The sequence below is a fragment of the Anomaloglossus baeobatrachus genome, chromosome 1, assembly GCF_048569485.1.
Source record: "Anomaloglossus baeobatrachus isolate aAnoBae1 chromosome 1, aAnoBae1.hap1, whole genome shotgun sequence".
In the NCBI taxonomy this organism is placed as follows: Eukaryota; Metazoa; Chordata; class Amphibia; order Anura; family Aromobatidae; genus Anomaloglossus; species Anomaloglossus baeobatrachus.
The window spans coordinates 319,927,015-319,945,005 of record NC_134353.1 but is presented as its reverse complement, the minus strand read 5'-3'; the positions used below and the strand labels follow the sequence as shown (position 1 = coordinate 319,945,005).

The 17,991-nt window shown below is 55.4% G+C and overlaps 1 protein-coding gene across 1 annotated transcript in view; it reads left to right on the top strand.

Moving 5' to 3' along the window:
- The first annotated feature begins 371 nt into the window (after window positions 1–371).
- The window catches only part of PPM1K (protein phosphatase, Mg2+/Mn2+ dependent 1K), a 28,614-nt gene continuing 10,994 nt past the window's right edge, over window positions 372–17,991 (top strand). Inside the window, exons 1-3 of the mRNA XM_075351528.1 lie at window positions 372–496; window positions 13,955–14,467; window positions 14,546–14,646. Coding sequence (XP_075207643.1) covers window positions 14,022–14,467; window positions 14,546–14,646 — 547 coding nt within the window. The 5' untranslated portion in view covers window positions 372–496; window positions 13,955–14,021. The remainder of the gene's footprint in view (window positions 497–13,954; window positions 14,468–14,545; window positions 14,647–17,991) is intronic.

Here is a 17,991-nt window from a genome sequence, read left to right as displayed (position 1 = left end):
TCAGGAGAGTGTGAGTCCGTGCCGGGTGATTCAATGGCTCACGCGAGGCACTCGCAAGTGTGACTCTGGCCTTACACATACTCACCGTGTGCACTGGGCTTCCAGTCATATTGGAAATAACGAGATGTTGGTACACAAGTACGTTAGAGAGTTGCACCGATTACCTCAGAGCGGCAGTCTGATTACATAACATTAGGCGGCCTACACGGGTTACGTTAGAGCAGGCAGCCCAGGCTGTGGAATGCGCGGTGACCTCTGAGGGAGGCGCTTTCCGTCCTTCCCGCCCTCTCTCCTCCCGTACAGCTGGTAGTCAGCCAGGGCGTGGAGGCGGTGGCTGCCGGGGCGCCTTACTATTGGCTGCTGAATGTTGATGGGCGGGGACAGCCGCACTACTTGGGCCGAAACCGCTTTGTTGCTGCTTCAGTTGCTTGCAGCGATCAGGAGGCGAGCGCGTAACCTGTTGTGTGCCGGCAGAGAGTGCGCACCGGATCACAGTGTAAGGCGCGGCGATATGATCATGGCTGACAGAGGGAGTCCCACTGGCGTTATTGGGGTGCTATGGAATGTGCTTGGCGGGCGGAAGGGGGCGCTATACATTGCTCCCTGCATCCTCCATATACAGACAGGGCTGTGGGTGTGTCAGCGGCCGCCCTATGCGGGTGATGCCAGGAGTTGGGGTGGGTTTATCTCCGGGGTGTTTATATTCCACTGGTGACGGCGATTTCCGATACGGCAGCCTGGTCTGTGCTGTGTGGGCCTGACTGCTGGGACCCCCGGTGCAGTCCCATGTAACTGACCTTACCACCACTGATGTCTGAGTATGGGGGTCATGTGCACAGTGATGGCCTGGTATAGAATGCCCAGCAAGCCGCTGCTCACCAGGGAAAGTGTATGGGTGGCTTACAGACTTGCTAGTGATGGTCCATGCAGGTGCTGTGCCCTTCTGACCAGTATGGGGGAGCCCTCCTATATGATGTCCATGGAGGTGCTGTGCCCTTCTGGCCAGTATGGGGGAGCCCTCCTATATGATGTCCATGGAGGTGCTGTGCCCTTCTGACCAGTATGGGGGAGCCCTCCTATATGATGTCCATGGAGGTGCTGTGCCCTTCTGGCCAGTATGGGGGAGCCCTCCTATATGATGTCCATGCAGGTGCTGTGCCCTTCTGACCAGTATGGGGGAGCCCTCCTATATGATGTCCATGGAGGTGCTGTGCCCTTCTGGCCAGTATGGGGGAGCCCTCCTATTTGATGTCCATGGAGGTGCTGTGCCCTTCTGACCAGTATGGGGGAGCCCTCCTATATGATGTCCATGGAGGTGCTGTGCCCTTCTGGCCAGTATGGGGGAGCCCTCCTATATGATGTCCATGGAGGTGCTGTGCCCTTCTGGCCAGTATGGGGGAGCCCTCCTATATGATGTCCATGGAGGTGCTGTGCCCTTCTGGCCAGTATGGGGGAGCCCTCCTATATGATGTCCATGGAGGTGCTGTGCCCTTCTGGCCAGTATGGGGGAGCCCTCCTATATGATGTCCATGGAGGTGCTGTGCCCTTCTGGCCAGTATGGGGGAGCCCTCCTATATGATGTCCATGGAGGTGCTGTGCCCTTCTGGCCAGTATGGGGGAGCCCTCCTATATGATGTCCATGGAGGTGCTGTGCCCTTCTGGCCAGTATGGGGGAGCCCTCCTATATGATGTCCATGCAGGTGCTGTGCCCTTCTGACCAGTATGGGGGAGCCCTCCTATATGATGTCCATGGAGGTGCTGTGCCCTTCTGACCAGTATGGGGGAGCCCTCCTATATGATGTCCATGGAGGTGCTGTGCCCTTCTGGCCAGTATGGGGGAGCCCTCCTATATGATGTCCATGCAGGTGCTGTGCCCTTCTGACCAGTATGGGGGAGCCCTCCTATATGATGTCCATGGAGGTGCTGTGCCCTTCTGGCCAGTATGGGGGAGCCCTCCTATATGATGTCCATGGAGGTGCTGTGCCCTTCTGACCAGTATGGGGGAGCCCTCCTATATGATGTCCATGGAGGTGCTGTGCCCTTCTGGCCAGTATGGGGGAGCCCTCCTATATGATGTCCATGGAGGTGCTGTGCCCTTCTGGCCAGTATGGGGGAGCCCTCCTATATGATGTCCATGGAGGTGCTGTGCCCTTCTGGCCAGTATGGGGGAGCCCTCCTATATGATGTCCATGGAGGTGCTGTGCCCTTCTGGCCAGTATGGGGGAGCCCTCCTATATGATGTCCATGGAGGTGCTGTGCCCTTCTGGCCAGTATGGGGGAGCCCTCCTATATGATGTCCATGGAGGTGCTGTGCCCTTCTGGCCAGTATGGGGGAGCCCTCCTATATGATGTCCATGGAGGTGCTGTGCCCTTCTGGCCAGTATGGGGGAGCCCTCCTATATGATGTCCATGCAGGTGCTGTGCCCTTCTGACCAGTATGGGGGAGCCCTCCTATATGATGTCCATGGAGGTGCTGTGCCCTTCTGGCCAGTATGGGGGAGCCCTCCTATATGATGTCCATGGAGGTGCTGTGCCCTTCTGGCCAGTATGGGGGAGCCCTCCTATATGATGTCCATGGAGGTGCTGTGCCCTTCTGACCAGTATGGGGGAGCCCTCCTATATGATGTCCATGGAGGTGCTGTGCCCTTCTGGCCAGTATGGGGGAGCCCTCCTATATGATGTCCATGGAGGTGCTGTGCCCTTCTGGCCAGTATGGGGGAGCCCTCCTATATGATGTCCATGGAGGTGCTGTGCCCTTCTGGCCAGTATGGGGGAGCCCTCCTATATGATGTCCATGGAGGTGCTGTGCCCTTCTGGCCAGTATGGGGGAGCCCTCCTATATGATGTCCATGGAGGTGCTGTGCCCTTCTGGCCAGTATGGGGGAGCCCTCCTATATGATGTCCATGGAGGTGCTGTGCCCTTCTGGCCAGTATGGGGGAGCCCTCCTATATGATGTCCATGGAGGTGCTGTGCCCTTCTGGCCAGTATGGGGGAGCCCTCCTATATGATGTCCATGGAGGTGCTGTGCCCTTCTGGCCAGTATGGGGGAGCCCTCCTATATGATGTCCATGGAGGTGCTGTGCCCTTCTGGCCAGTATGGGGGAGCCCTCCTATATGATGTCCATGGAGGTGCTGTGCCCTTCTGGCCAGTATGGGGGAGCCCTCCTATATGATGTCCATGGAGGTGCTGTGCCCTTCTGGCCAGTATGGGGGAGCCCTCCTATATGATGTCCATGGAGGTGCTGTGCCCTTCTGGCCAGTATGGGGGAGCCCTCCTATATGATGTCCATGGAGGTGCTGTGCCCTTCTGGCCAGTATGGGGGAGCCCTCCTATATGATGTCCATGGAGGTGCTGTGCCCTTCTGGCCAGTATGGGGGAGCCCTCCTATATGATGTCCATGGAGGTGCTGTGCCCTTCTGGCCAGTATGGGGGAGCCCTCCTATATGATGTCCATGGAGGTGCTGTGCCCTTCTGGCCAGTATGGGGGAGCCCTCCTATATGATGTCCATGGAGGTGCTGTGCCCTTCTGGCCAGTATGGGGGAGCCCTCCTATATGATGTCCATGGAGGTGCTGTGCCCTTCTGGCCAGTATGGGGGAGCCCTCCTATATGATGTCCATGGAGGTGCTGTGCCCTTCTGGCCAGTATGGGGGAGCCCTCCTATATGATGTCCATGGAGGTGCTGTGCCCTTCTGGCCAGTATGGGGGAGCCCTCCTATATGATGTCCATGGAGGTGCTGTGCCCTTCTGGCCAGTATGGGGGAGCCCTCCTATATGATGTCCATGGAGGTGCTGTGCCCTTCTGGCCAGTATGGGGGAGCCCTCCTATATGATGTCCATGGAGGTGCTGTGGCCCTTCTGGCCAGTATGGGGGAGCCCTCCTATATGATGTCCATGGAGGTGCTGTGGCCTTCTGGCCAGTATGGGGGAGCCCTCCTATATGATGTCCATGGAGGTGCTGTGGCCTTCTGGCCAGTATGGGGGAGCCCTCCTATATGATGTCCATGGAGGTGCTGTGGCCTTCTGGCCAGTATGGGGGAGCCCTCCTATATGATGTCCATGGAGGTGCTGTGGCCTTCTGGCCAGTATGGGGGAGCCCTCCTATATGATGTCCATGGAGGTGCTGTGGCCTTCTGGCCAGTATGGGGGAGCCCTCCTATATGATGTCCATGGAGGTGCTGTGGCCTTCTGGCCAGTATGGGGGAGCCCTCCTATATGATGTCCATGGAGGTGCTGTGGCCTTCTGGCCAGTATGGGGGAGCCCTCCTATATGATGTCCATGGAGGTGCTGTGGCCTTCTGGCCAGTATGGGGGAGCCCTCCTATATGATGTCCATGGAGGTGCTGTGGCCTTCTGGCCAGTATGGGGGAGCCCTCCTATATGATGTCCATGGAGGTGCTGTGGCCTTCTGGCCAGTATGGGGGAGCCCTCCTATATGATGTCCATGGAGGTGCTGTGGCCTTCTGGCCAGTATGGGGGAGCCCTCCTATATGATGTCCATGGAGGTGCTGTGGCCCTTCTGGCCAGTATGGGGGAGCCCTCCTATATGATGTCCATGGAGGTGCTGTGCCCTTCTGGCCAGTATGGGGGAGCCCTCCTATATGATGTCCATGGAGGTGCTGTGCCCTTCTGGCCAGTATGGGGGAGCCCTCCTATATGATGTCCATGGAGGTGCTGTGCCCTTCTGGCCAGTATGGGGGAGCCCTCCTATATGATGTCCATGGAGGTGCTGTGGCCCTTCTGGCCAGTATGGGGGAGCCCTCCTATATGATGTCCATGGAGGTGCTGTGCCCTTCTGGCCAGTATGGGGGAGCCCTCCTATATGATGTCCATGGAGGTGCTGTGCCCTTCTGGCCAGTATGGGGGAGCCCTCCTATATGATGTCCATGGAGGTGCTGTGCCCTTCTGGCCAGTATGGGGGAGCCCTCCTATATGATGTCCATGGAGGTGCTGTGCCCTTCTGGCCAGTATGGGGGAGCCCTCCTATATGATGTCCATGGAGGTGCTGTGCCCTTCTGGCCAGTATGGGGGAGCCCTCCTATATGATGTCCATGGAGGTGCTGTGCCCTTCTGGCCAGTATGGGGGAGCCCTCCTATATGATGTCCATGGAGGTGCTGTGCCCTTCTGGCCAGTATGGGGGAGCCCTCCTATATGATGTCCATGGAGGTGCTGTGCCCTTCTGGCCAGTATGGGGGAGCCCTCCTATATGATGTCCATGGAGGTGCTGTGCCCTTCTGGCCAGTATGGGGGAGCCCTCCTATATGATGTCCATGGAGGTGCTGTGCCCTTCTGGCCAGTATGGGGGAGCCCTCCTATATGATGTCCATGGAGGTGCTGTGCCCTTCTGGCCAGTATGGGGGAGCCCTCCTATATGATGTCCATGGAGGTGCTGTGCCCTTCTGGCCAGTATGGGGGAGCCCTCCTATATGATGTCCATGGAGGTGCTGTGCCCTTCTGGCCAGTATGGGGGAGCCCTCCTATATGATGTCCATGGAGGTGCTGTGCCCTTCTGGCCAGTATGGGGGAGCCCTCCTATATGATGTCCATGGAGGTGCTGTGCCCTTCTGGCCAGTATGGGGGAGCCCTCCTATATGATGTCCATGGAGGTGCTGTGCCCTTCTGGCCAGTATGGGGGAGCCCTCCTATATGATGTCCATGGAGGTGCTGTGCCCTTCTGGCCAGTATGGGGGAGCCCTCCTATATGATGTCCATGGAGGTGCTGTGCCCTTCTGGCCAGTATGGGGGAGCCCTCCTATATGATGTCCATGGAGGTGCTGTGCCCTTCTGGCCAGTATGGGGGAGCCCTCCTATATGATGTCCATGGAGGTGCTGTGCCCTTCTGGCCAGTATGGGGGAGCCCTCCTATATGATGTCCATGGAGGTGCTGTGCCCTTCTGGCCAGTATGGGGGAGCCCTCCTATATGATGTCCATGGAGGTGCTGTGCCCTTCTGGCCAGTATGGGGGAGCCCTCCTATATGATGTCCATGGAGGTGCTGTGCCCTTCTGGCCAGTATGGGGGAGCCCTCCTATATGATGTCCATGGAGGTGCTGTGCCCTTCTGGCCAGTATGGGGGAGCCCTCCTATATGATGTCCATGGAGGTGCTGTGCCCTTCTGGCCAGTATGGGGGAGCCCTCCTATATGATGTCCATGGAGGTGCTGTGCCCTTCTGGCCAGTATGGGGGAGCCCTCCTATATGATGTCCATGGAGGTGCTGTGCCCTTCTGGCCAGTATGGGGGAGCCCTCCTATATGATGTCCATGGAGGTGCTGTGCCCTTCTGGCCAGTATGGGGGAGCCCTCCTATATGATGTCCATGGAGGTGCTGTGCCCTTCTGGCCAGTATGGGGGAGCCCTCCTATATGATGTCCATGGAGGTGCTGTGCCCTTCTGGCCAGTATGGGGGAGCCCTCCTATATGATGTCCATGGAGGTGCTGTGCCCTTCTGGCCAGTATGGGGGAGCCCTCCTATATGATGTCCATGGAGGTGCTGTGCCCTTCTGGCCAGTATGGGGGAGCCCTCCTATATGATGTCCATGGAGGTGCTGTGCCCTTCTGGCCAGTATGGGGGAGCCCTCCTATATGATGTCCATGGAGGTGCTGTGCCCTTCTGGCCAGTATGGGGGAGCCCTCCTATATGATGTCCATGGAGGTGCTGTGCCCTTCTGGCCAGTATGGGGGAGCCCTCCTATATGATGTCCATGGAGGTGCTGTGCCCTTCTGGCCAGTATGGGGGAGCCCTCCTATATGATGTCCATGGAGGTGCTGTGCCCTTCTGGCCAGTATGGGGGAGCCCTCCTATATGATGTCCATGGAGGTGCTGTGCCCTTCTGGCCAGTATGGGGGAGCCCTCCTATATGATGTCCATGGAGGTGCTGTGCCCTTCTGGCCAGTATGGGGGAGCCCTCCTATATGATGTCCATGGAGGTGCTGTGCCCTTCTGGCCAGTATGGGGGAGCCCTCCTATATGATGTCCATGGAGGTGCTGTGCCCTTCTGGCCAGTATGGGGGAGCCCTCCTATATGATGTCCATGGAGGTGCTGTGCCCTTCTGGCCAGTATGGGGGAGCCCTCCTATATGATGTCCATGGAGGTGCTGTGCCCTTCTGGCCAGTATGGGGGAGCCCTCCTATATGATGTCCATGGAGGTGCTGTGCCCTTCTGGCCAGTATGGGGGAGCCCTCCTATATGATGTCCATGGAGGTGCTGTGCCCTTCTGGCCAGTATGGGGGAGCCCTCCTATATGATGTCCATGGAGGTGCTGTGCCCTTCTGGCCAGTATGGGGGAGCCCTCCTATATGATGTCCATGGAGGTGCTGTGCCCTTCTGGCCAGTATGGGGGAGCCCTCCTATATGATGTCCATGGAGGTGCTGTGCCCTTCTGGCCAGTATGGGGGAGCCCTCCTATATGATGTCCATGGAGGTGCTGTGCCCTTCTGGCCAGTATGGGGGAGCCCTCCTATATGATGTCCATGGAGGTGCTGTGCCCTTCTGGCCAGTATGGGGGAGCCCTCCTATATGATGTCCATGGAGGTGCTGTGCCCTTCTGGCCAGTATGGGGGAGCCCTCCTATATGATGTCCATGGAGGTGCTGTGCCCTTCTGGCCAGTATGGGGGAGCCCTCCTATATGATGTCCATGGAGGTGCTGTGCCCTTCTGGCCAGTATGGGGGAGCCCTCCTATATGATGTCCATGGAGGTGCTGTGCCCTTCTGGCCAGTATGGGGGAGCCCTCCTATATGATGTCCATGGAGGTGCTGTGCCCTTCTGGCCAGTATGGGGGAGCCCTCCTATATGATGTCCATGGAGGTGCTGTGCCCTTCTGGCCAGTATGGGGGAGCCCTCCTATATGATGTCCATGGAGGTGCTGTGCCCTTCTGGCCAGTATGGGGGAGCCCTCCTATATGATGTCCATGGAGGTGCTGTGCCCTTCTGGCCAGTATGGGGGAGCCCTCCTATATGATGTCCATGGAGGTGCTGTGCCCTTCTGGCCAGTATGGGGGAGCCCTCCTATATGATGTCCATGGAGGTGCTGTGCCCTTCTGGCCAGTATGGGGGAGCCCTCCTATATGATGTCCATGGAGGTGCTGTGCCCTTCTGGCCAGTATGGGGGAGCCCTCCTATATGATGTCCATGGAGGTGCTGTGCCCTTCTGGCCAGTATGGGGGAGCCCTCCTATATGATGTCCATGGAGGTGCTGTGCCCTTCTGGCCAGTATGGGGGAGCCCTCCTATATGATGTCCATGGAGGTGCTGTGCCCTTCTGGCCAGTATGGGGGAGCCCTCCTATATGATGTCCATGGAGGTGCTGTGCCCTTCTGGCCAGTATGGGGGAGCCCTCCTATATGATGTCCATGGAGGTGCTGTGCCCTTCTGGCCAGTATGGGGGAGCCCTCCTATATGATGTCCATGGAGGTGCTGTGCCCTTCTGGCCAGTATGGGGGAGCCCTCCTATATGATGTCCATGGAGGTGCTGTGCCCTTCTGGCCAGTATGGGGGAGCCCTCCTATATGATGTCCATGGAGGTGCTGTGCCCTTCTGGCCAGTATGGGGGAGCCCTCCTATATGATGTCCATGGAGGTGCTGTGCCCTTCTGGCCAGTATGGGGGAGCCCTCCTATATGATGTCCATGGAGGTGCTGTGCCCTTCTGGCCAGTATGGGGGAGCCCTCCTATATGATGTCCATGGAGGTGCTGTGCCCTTCTGGCCAGTATGGGGGAGCCCTCCTATATGATGTCCATGGAGGTGCTGTGCCCTTCTGGCCAGTATGGGGGAGCCCTCCTATATGATGTCCATGGAGGTGCTGTGCCCTTCTGGCCAGTATGGGGGAGCCCTCCTGTATGATGTCCATGGAGGTGCTGTGCCCTTCTGGCCAGTATGGGGGAGCCCTCCTGTATGATGTCCATGGAGGTGCTGTGCCCTTCTGGCCAGTATGGGGGAGCCCTCCTGTATGATGTCCATGGAGGTGCTGTGCCCTTCTGGCCAGTATGGGGGAGCCCTCCTGTATGATGTCCATGGAGGTGCTGTGCCCTTCTGGCCAGTATGGGGGAGCCCTCCTGTATGATGTCCATGGAGGTGCTGTGCCCTTCTGGCCAGTATGGGGGAGCCCTCCTGTATGATGTCCATGGAGGTGCTGTGCCCTTCTGGCCAGTATGGGGGAGCCCTCCTGTATGATGTCCATGGAGGTGCTGTGCCCTTCTGGCCAGTATGGGGGAGCCCTCCTGTATGATGTCCATGGAGGTGCTGTGCCCTTCTGGCCAGTATGGGGGAGCCCTCCTGTATGATGTCCATGGAGGTGCTGTGCCCTTCTGGCCAGTATGGGGGAGCCCTCCTGTATGATGTCCATGGAGGTGCTGTGCCCTTCTGGCCAGTATGGGGGAGCCCTCCTGTATGATGTCCATGGAGGTGCTGTGCCCTTCTGGCCAGTATGGGGGAGCCCTCCTGTATGATGTCCATGGAGGTGCTGTGCCCTTCTGGCCAGTATGGGGGAGCCCTCCTGTATGATGTCCATGGAGGTGCTGTGCCCTTCTGGCCAGTATGGGGGAGCCCTCCTGTATGATGTCCATGGAGGTGCTGTGCCCTTCTGGCCAGTATGGGGGAGCCCTCCTGTATGATGTCCATGGAGGTGCTGTGCCCTTCTGGCCAGTATGGGGGAGCCCTCCTGTATGATGTCCATGGAGGTGCTGTGCCCTTCTGGCCAGTATGGGGGAGCCCTCCTGTATGATGTCCATGGAGGTGCTGTGCCCTTCTGGCCAGTATGGGGGAGCCCTCCTGTATGATGTCCATGGAGGTGCTGTGCCCTTCTGGCCAGTATGGGGGAGCCCTCCTGTATGATGTCCATGGAGGTGCTGTGCCCTTCTGGCCAGTATGGGGGAGCCCTCCTGTATGATGTCCATGGAGGTGCTGTGCCCTTCTGGCCAGTATGGGGGAGCCCTCCTGTATGATGTCCATGGAGGTGCTGTGCCCTTCTGGCCAGTATGGGGGAGCCCTCCTGTATGATGTCCATGGAGGTGCTGTGCCCTTCTGGCCAGTATGGGGGAGCCCTCCTGTATGATGTCCATGGAGGTGCTGTGCCCTTCTGGCCAGTATGGGGGAGCCCTCCTGTATGATGTCCATGGAGGTGCTGTGCCCTTCTGGCCAGTATGGGGGAGCCCTCCTGTATGATGTCCATGGAGGTGCTGTGCCCTTCTGGCCAGTATGGGGGAGCCCTCCTGTATGATGTCCATGGAGGTGCTGTGCCCTTCTGGCCAGTATGGGGGAGCCCTCCTGTATGATGTCCATGGAGGTGCTGTGCCCTTCTGGCCAGTATGGGGGAGCCCTCCTGTATGATGTCCATGGAGGTGCTGTGCCCTTCTGGCCAGTATGGGGGAGCCCTCCTGTATGATGTCCATGGAGGTGCTGTGCCCTTCTGGCCAGTATGGGGGAGCCCTCCTGTATGATGTCCATGGAGGTGCTGTGCCCTTCTGGCCAGTATGGGGGAGCCCTCCTGTATGATGTCCATGGAGGTGCTGTGCCCTTCTGGCCAGTATGGGGGAGCCCTCCTGTATGATGTCCATGGAGGTGCTGTGCCCTTCTGGCCAGTATGGGGGAGCCCTCCTGTATGATGTCCATGGAGGTGCTGTGCCCTTCTGGCCAGTATGGGGGAGCCCTCCTGTATGATGTCCATGGAGGTGCTGTGCCCTTCTGGCCAGTATGGGGGAGCCCTCCTGTATGATGTCCATGGAGGTGCTGTGCCCTTCTGGCCAGTATGGGGGAGCCCTCCTGTATGATGTCCATGGAGGTGCTGTGCCCTTCTGGCCAGTATGGGGGAGCCCTCCTGTATGATGTCCATGGAGGTGCTGTGCCCTTCTGGCCAGTATGGGGGAGCCCTCCTGTATGATGTCCATGGAGGTGCTGTGCCCTTCTGGCCAGTATGGGGGAGCCCTCCTGTATGATGTCCATGGAGGTGCTGTGCCCTTCTGGCCAGTATGGGGGAGCCCTCCTGTATGATGTCCATGGAGGTGCTGTGCCCTTCTGGCCAGTATGGGGGAGCCCTCCTGTATGATGTCCATGGAGGTGCTGTGCCCTTCTGGCCAGTATGGGGGAGCCCTCCTGTATGATGTCCATGGAGGTGCTGTGCCCTTCTGGCCAGTATGGGGGAGCCCTCCTGTATGATGTCCATGGAGGTGCTGTGCCCTTCTGGCCAGTATGGGGGAGCCCTCCTGTATGATGTCCATGGAGGTGCTGTGCCCTTCTGGCCAGTATGGGGGAGCCCTCCTGTATGATGTCCATGGAGGTGCTGTGCCCTTCTGGCCAGTATGGGGGAGCCCTCCTGTATGATGTCCATGGAGGTGCTGTGCCCTTCTGGCCAGTATGGGGGAGCCCTCCTGTATGATGTCCATGGAGGTGCTGTGCCCTTCTGGCCAGTATGGGGGAGCCCTCCTGTATGATGTCCATGGAGGTGCTGTGCCCTTCTGGCCAGTATGGGGGAGCCCTCCTGTATGATGTCCATGGAGGTGCTGTGCCCTTCTGGCCAGTATGGGGGAGCCCTCCTGTATGATGTCCATGGAGGTGCTGTGCCCTTCTGGCCAGTATGGGGGAGCCCTCCTGTATGATGTCCATGGAGGTGCTGTGCCCTTCTGGCCAGTATGGGGGAGCCCTCCTGTATGATGTCCATGGAGGTGCTGTGCCCTTCTGGCCAGTATGGGGGAGCCCTCCTGTATGATGTCCATGGAGGTGCTGTGCCCTTCTGGCCAGTATGGGGGAGCCCTCCTGTATGATGTCCATGGAGGTGCTGTGCCCTTCTGGCCAGTATGGGGGAGCCCTCCTGTATGATGTCCATGGAGGTGCTGTGCCCTTCTGGCCAGTATGGGGGAGCCCTCCTGTATGATGTCCATGGAGGTGCTGTGCCCTTCTGGCCAGTATGGGGGAGCCCTCCTGTATGATGTCCATGGAGGTGCTGTGCCCTTCTGGCCAGTATGGGGGAGCCCTCCTGTATGATGTCCATGGAGGTGCTGTGCCCTTCTGGCCAGTATGGGGGAGCCCTCCTGTATGATGTCCATGGAGGTGCTGTGCCCTTCTGGCCAGTATGGGGGAGCCCTCCTGTATGATGTCCATGGAGGTGCTGTGCCCTTCTGGCCAGTATGGGGGAGCCCTCCTGTATGATGTCCATGGAGGTGCTGTGCCCTTCTGGCCAGTATGGGGGAGCCCTCCTGTATGATGTCCATGGAGGTGCTGTGCCCTTCTGGCCAGTATGGGGGAGCCCTCCTGTATGATGTCCATGGAGGTGCTGTGCCCTTCTGGCCAGTATGGGGGAGCCCTCCTGTATGATGTCCATGGAGGTGCTGTGCCCTTCTGGCCAGTATGGGGGAGCCCTCCTGTATGATGTCCATGGAGGTGCTGTGCCCTTCTGGCCAGTATGGGGGAGCCCTCCTGTATGATGTCCATGGAGGTGCTGTGCCCTTCTGGCCAGTATGGGGGAGCCCTCCTGTATGATGTCCATGGAGGTGCTGTGCCCTTCTGGCCAGTATGGGGGAGCCCTCCTGTATGATGTCCATGGAGGTGCTGTGCCCTTCTGGCCAGTATGGGGGAGCCCTCCTGTATGATGTCCATGGAGGTGCTGTGCCCTTCTGGCCAGTATGGGGGAGCCCTCCTGTATGATGTCCATGGAGGTGCTGTGCCCTTCTGGCCAGTATGGGGGAGCCCTCCTGTATGATGTCCATGGAGGTGCTGTGCCCTTCTGGCCAGTATGGGGGAGCCCTCCTGTATGATGTCCATGGAGGTGCTGTGCCCTTCTGGCCAGTATGGGGGAGCCCTCCTGTATTGCATCATTATACAATATAGTTATAGTCTCACATGGTAACCAATCAGATCACAGCCCTGTGCTGCTGCCGGAAAACAAACTGGCCTGTGATTGGTTGTTTTGTACAACACTGACACTTATGGATGAGGGCATGAAAGGCTAAATATACATAAATATACATATTTAACCAGTGCTGGTGCAGGCTTCTTGCATGTGACGAGGGGACATTCCACGAGCAGACATCAGTGAGGTGTGCGAGACGCTGCTCGTGTTGTCAGTTGCCTCTTGCGGATAGGATTTATATATGTGCCATACTGGCTCTGATTATTCACTTGTTTTCCCACAAGTGATGTCCTATTTTTAGGGCAGGCTGTCAATATACAATCTATCTGGGGGTCTTGCTGCACTGCCATCAGTCAGCTGTTGGAGGGGATCACTGTCTCCACCTCCATACAGCACATTAGCATTCTGGAAGCAGGTGTGCATGGTATTGCAGTATTATTGTTCCAGTAAGCAGGACAATGCTGCAATACCCACCACAAGCGTTACTGAAGGCATGATTTATTGTGGCGCTGTGTGGTCACCCTTTTTCACTAGAACAGACAGTCCCCACCCCCAGTAAAAATAACATCCATACCCTCCTCTGGTGTCGGCACTGGCTCTCCTGGGAATAGTTATTGTCATGTGATCCCTGCGTCCAATCAGTGGACACTCTGTCCCTAGGTTCTTAAGCTGGCCATATACATGAAATAATTGACAGGCTATTCTTTCCTTAGGCCGGAATCACACGTGTAACTCATGCGAGTCTCACATTGCATCACCTGACACGGACTCTCCCTCCTGCCAGGAGCGGGTCGGCTGCATGTATCTCTATGCAGCTGGGACGCCCCTGTCCGGAGACTGTGCAGCCATGACGGGTGATGCAATGTGAGACTTGTGCGAGGCACTCGCAAGTGTGACTATGGCCTAACTGTTCTCAGTGCACATGTTTTAATTGGGTGAGACATGAGCGCCTCCTCAATGTTTGCCCGCTACGTCTTGATATGATCTAACTGGTTATGTGGTTAGACTCTAGGACTGATGTGACTAGTCCCTGTCTTTATACAGTGTTTAATACATTGGTCCCATATATGCAATGGGAAATGTTTCATGTTTTTTTTGTTTAAACTCCACAGTTTATCCATTTCAAGCTATTGGAGACCAGAAGTTTATATTCCATCTCACGTCCATTGTAGTTAAGGAATGTCAACAGCCATCTTGGTTACATTTGTAAGACATGGAGGGCCTCGGGTGAGAAGAGGAGCGCTGCTGACGTCGCGTGTGCTGCAAGATAACAGTCGTGTAGCTTCAGCCTGCCAGTTCTCCACCATCAAGCGCAGGTCGTTTTCATCGCGGTTTGACCCTGACGGAAGCGGGAGACCTGCCACCTGGGACTCTTTTGGTATATGGGACAATCGAATTGATGAGCCTATCCAGCTGCCAACTAGTATTAAGTATGGCAAAATTATACCTCAAATCAATATGTCTAAGGTGGGCGGCTCCTCTCAGATAGGGAAGAGGAAAGAAAATGAAGACCGCTTCACCTTTTCCCAAATAAATGATGAGGTCTTGTATTTTGCGGTCTATGACGGGCATGGAGGGGCTGGAGCGGCGGACTTCTGTAACCAATATATGGCGCAATATATCACGTAAGTTGTCACTTCTTGGGATTATTCATTACCCTTTGACAAATTCTATATTAATATTGTAACATTCTATGTCCACAGGGATATCCTTGCACAGGAGAAGGATATGGAGAAAGTGTTGATCAAAGCATTTCTAGAAATTGATAAAGAATTTGCAAAAATGGCTCGTGTTCATCCTAATGGTAGGTGCTAAACTTGTTTTCAACTGACCCTCGGTTCTTCCAGTAATTTAAGAAATGTAAGTGCGGACATTCATGACAGGTGGAGGAACCGTAACATTCCTGACATGCTATGGACATCTAGCCCTTGACCCCAAATTTATGGGCCTGCTGAGGAGGTGGCTTTGTGATATATTGCAGCACACTGCTGTGACTGGTGGACCCCCCCCCCCCCTCCCCCACACACTGGTCTACCAACCTGGCCGCTTGACGGGATGTAATAGAAGTGGTAGACATATGAGTTATGTTTTCCAATGTTTGTCCAAAAGTATATTTTGAACTTCAGTAATTTTAAGCATGGACATGTATTTTAGATTGTCATAAGAAAATATATTGTGTGTTTTATTTATCCCAGACAGGAGTCTGGCCATGCTCCTACATGACGTACTAGCTCTTGTGTATGGTGTAGCAGCCATCGGAGCAAACACTTTGTTTACTGGTCCCCTCCCATATAAATGTTTATGGACTAAGCCTCTATGAATATAGATATAGTCAGTGTTCTGCATAGTTGCAAATCACTGACTTGTCCAGTTTCCATACCTGCTCTGGTCCTCTCCTCTCACTTGCCGGCTCATACTGGGGGTTGAGAGCTAGAAGTCCCTATTAGGCAAGAGTCACACTTGCAACAGACTTGCATGAGTCTCTCATCACCCGGCACGACCTAATGCTCTCTGGACAGGAGCATCCAGCTGCATAGAAATACATGCAGCTGACCCGCTCCTGTCCGGAGAGCAAGAGACCATACTGGGTGATGCCATGCGAGACTCTCGCAAGTGTGATACCTGCCTTACATATACATTCACACAGGTTTAGCTCATAGGAATTTTAATGGGAGTGTCATCATCTTATATGGAAACTGCTGTTTCACCTGAAGATATTGTAGCAAATCCTAATGGTCATACAGGTTTGCAGGTGAAATGACTGTTTCCCTGTAAGATGGAATATGATAAATATCAGTGTCACAGGGATGTGTGTGAGCATACTGTAAAGGGGTATTTTAGCACAAGGGATATTGTGAATGAGTGGGCAAAAAAACCCCCAAAAACTTAGACCGGTGTGGTCTCTCCCCACCCGGATTGAGTACTTTTTGTGCCTCTTATTTAGTTTTTCCATATGATGGTGACTAGAGGGCAACACTCTTATCAATGTAGTTTGGAGTTCACAAACCCAATACCCCAACAGAAAAGCTATTTTAATCTAACTCCATACATGAAATGTCTAAGGCCTCCGACACACTCACGTGAAAATCACACACGTACCGCGAGACACGTATTTACCCTGCGTGTTGCGTGTAGGCAAGTATGTGTCTCTGGTACGTGCGGGCCACGTGTGTTCTCCGTGTGCTATCTGCGATAACACACGGAGAACCGGTAATTTGCATACTCACATGGTCCTTCCTGCTGTCCGTGGTGCTGATCTTCAGCTCCAGCCCTGCCGTCTCCCCGCTGCTGCCGGCCGTTTTCTCCGACGCGTGTCACACGACCCGCATCCACACTACATCCGTGTGGTGCGGGCCGTGTGACACCGTGCTGCCGGAGCAACACTGACATGTCAGCGGTTTTAACACACTAAGACACGTAAGTACGGAACGGACACACATTCCGTTCCAAAATGCTTGCGTGTCTCCTAACCATAGGGATTACCTAGGTCCCCGTGTGCACGTGTCTCCGGTCCGTGTAAAAAAAAAAAAAAAAAAAAAAGGCACACGGACCAGCGGCACGTGAGTGTCGGAGGCCTAAAGCAGTGTTTCTCAACTCCAGTCCTCAAGACCCACCAACATATCATGTTTTCGTCAAGCAGGCTTTCAGGATCTCCTTAGGTCTGCTTCTCACTTGCGAGTTTCTCGCAGTAGAGCAATGCGAGAAACTCGCAGTGGAATCGGACACATGTGCATTAGCGAATTTTTATTTTATTTTTTTTCTTCTCAGTCCAAATCGGACCGAGAAAATCGCAGCATGCTTCTTTTTTGCGAGTTTCTACTGCGAGTCTCTCCAATGCAAGTCTATGTGAGCGTGTAAATAATCGGATGTCACGGGACGGCACTCGCACCATCCTAGTGACATCCGATTTTCTAAATACATTTCTCGCGTGTTTCCTAAAACACTGGAAACGAGTGATGTCTCACAATGTCTGTCAATCACTATTCTGTCAGTCGGTCTCTCCCTCTCAGTCTCTATTCTCTGTCGGTCCGTCATTTTCCCCTCCTCTCTCGTACTCACTGTTCCCCGATCTCCGTCGCGGCGCTGCACGGCATTCTGTGCAGTGAAATAAATAATTAAAAAAAACCGGTGTGCGGTCCCCCCCCCCCCCCCCCCCCTCCAACTTGAATCCATCTCAGGATGGGGAGCTCCACGTTTTGGGGAGCCCCCCAGCGTAACAAGATCAGTCAGCAGCTGCCCAGAGTTGCCGCATACATTAGATGCGACAGTTCTGGGACTGTACCCGGCTCTTCCCGATTTGCCCTGGTGCGTTGGCAAATCGGGGTAATAAGGAGTTAATGGCAGCCCAGAGCTGCCAATACGTCCAAGATTAATCATGTCAGGCGTCTCCCCAAGATACCTTCCATGATTAATCTGCAAGTTACAGTAAATAAACACACACCCGAAAAATCCTTTATTAGAAATAAAAAACACTAACAAATTCCCTGGTTCACCAATTTAATAAGCCCCAAAAAGCCCTCCATGTCCGGCGTAATCCACAGACCTTCAGCGTCGCATCCAGCTCTGCTGCATGGAGGTGACCGGAGCTGCTGAAGACACCGCCGCTCCATGCAGCAACTGAGGTGAGTAGCTCGATCAGCTGAGCTGTCACTGAGGTTACCCGCTGTCACTGGATACAGCGGTGGCCGCGAGTAACCTCAGTGACAGCTCAGCTGATCGCGCTATTCCATTCATTAGCTGCGTTGAACTGACAGGAGCGGCGGTGTCTTCTGCAGCTCCGGTCACCTTCATGCAGCAGAGCTGGAAGCGACGCTGAACCATCCTAGATTACACCGGACATGGAGGGCTTTTTCGGGCTTATTAAAGTGGTGAACGAGGATATATGTTCGCGTTTTTTATTTCTAATAAATGATTTTTGTGTGTACTGTAACTTGCAGATTAATCATGGAAGGTATCTCGGGGAGACGCCTGACATGATTAATCTTGGACGTATTGGCAGCTCTGGGCTGCCATTAACTCCTTATTACCCCGATTTGCCAACGCACCAGGGCAAATCGGGAAGACCCGGGTACAGTCCCAGAACTGTCGCATCTAATGCATGCGGCAATTCTGGGCGGCTGCTGACTGATATTGTTAGGCTGGGGGGCTC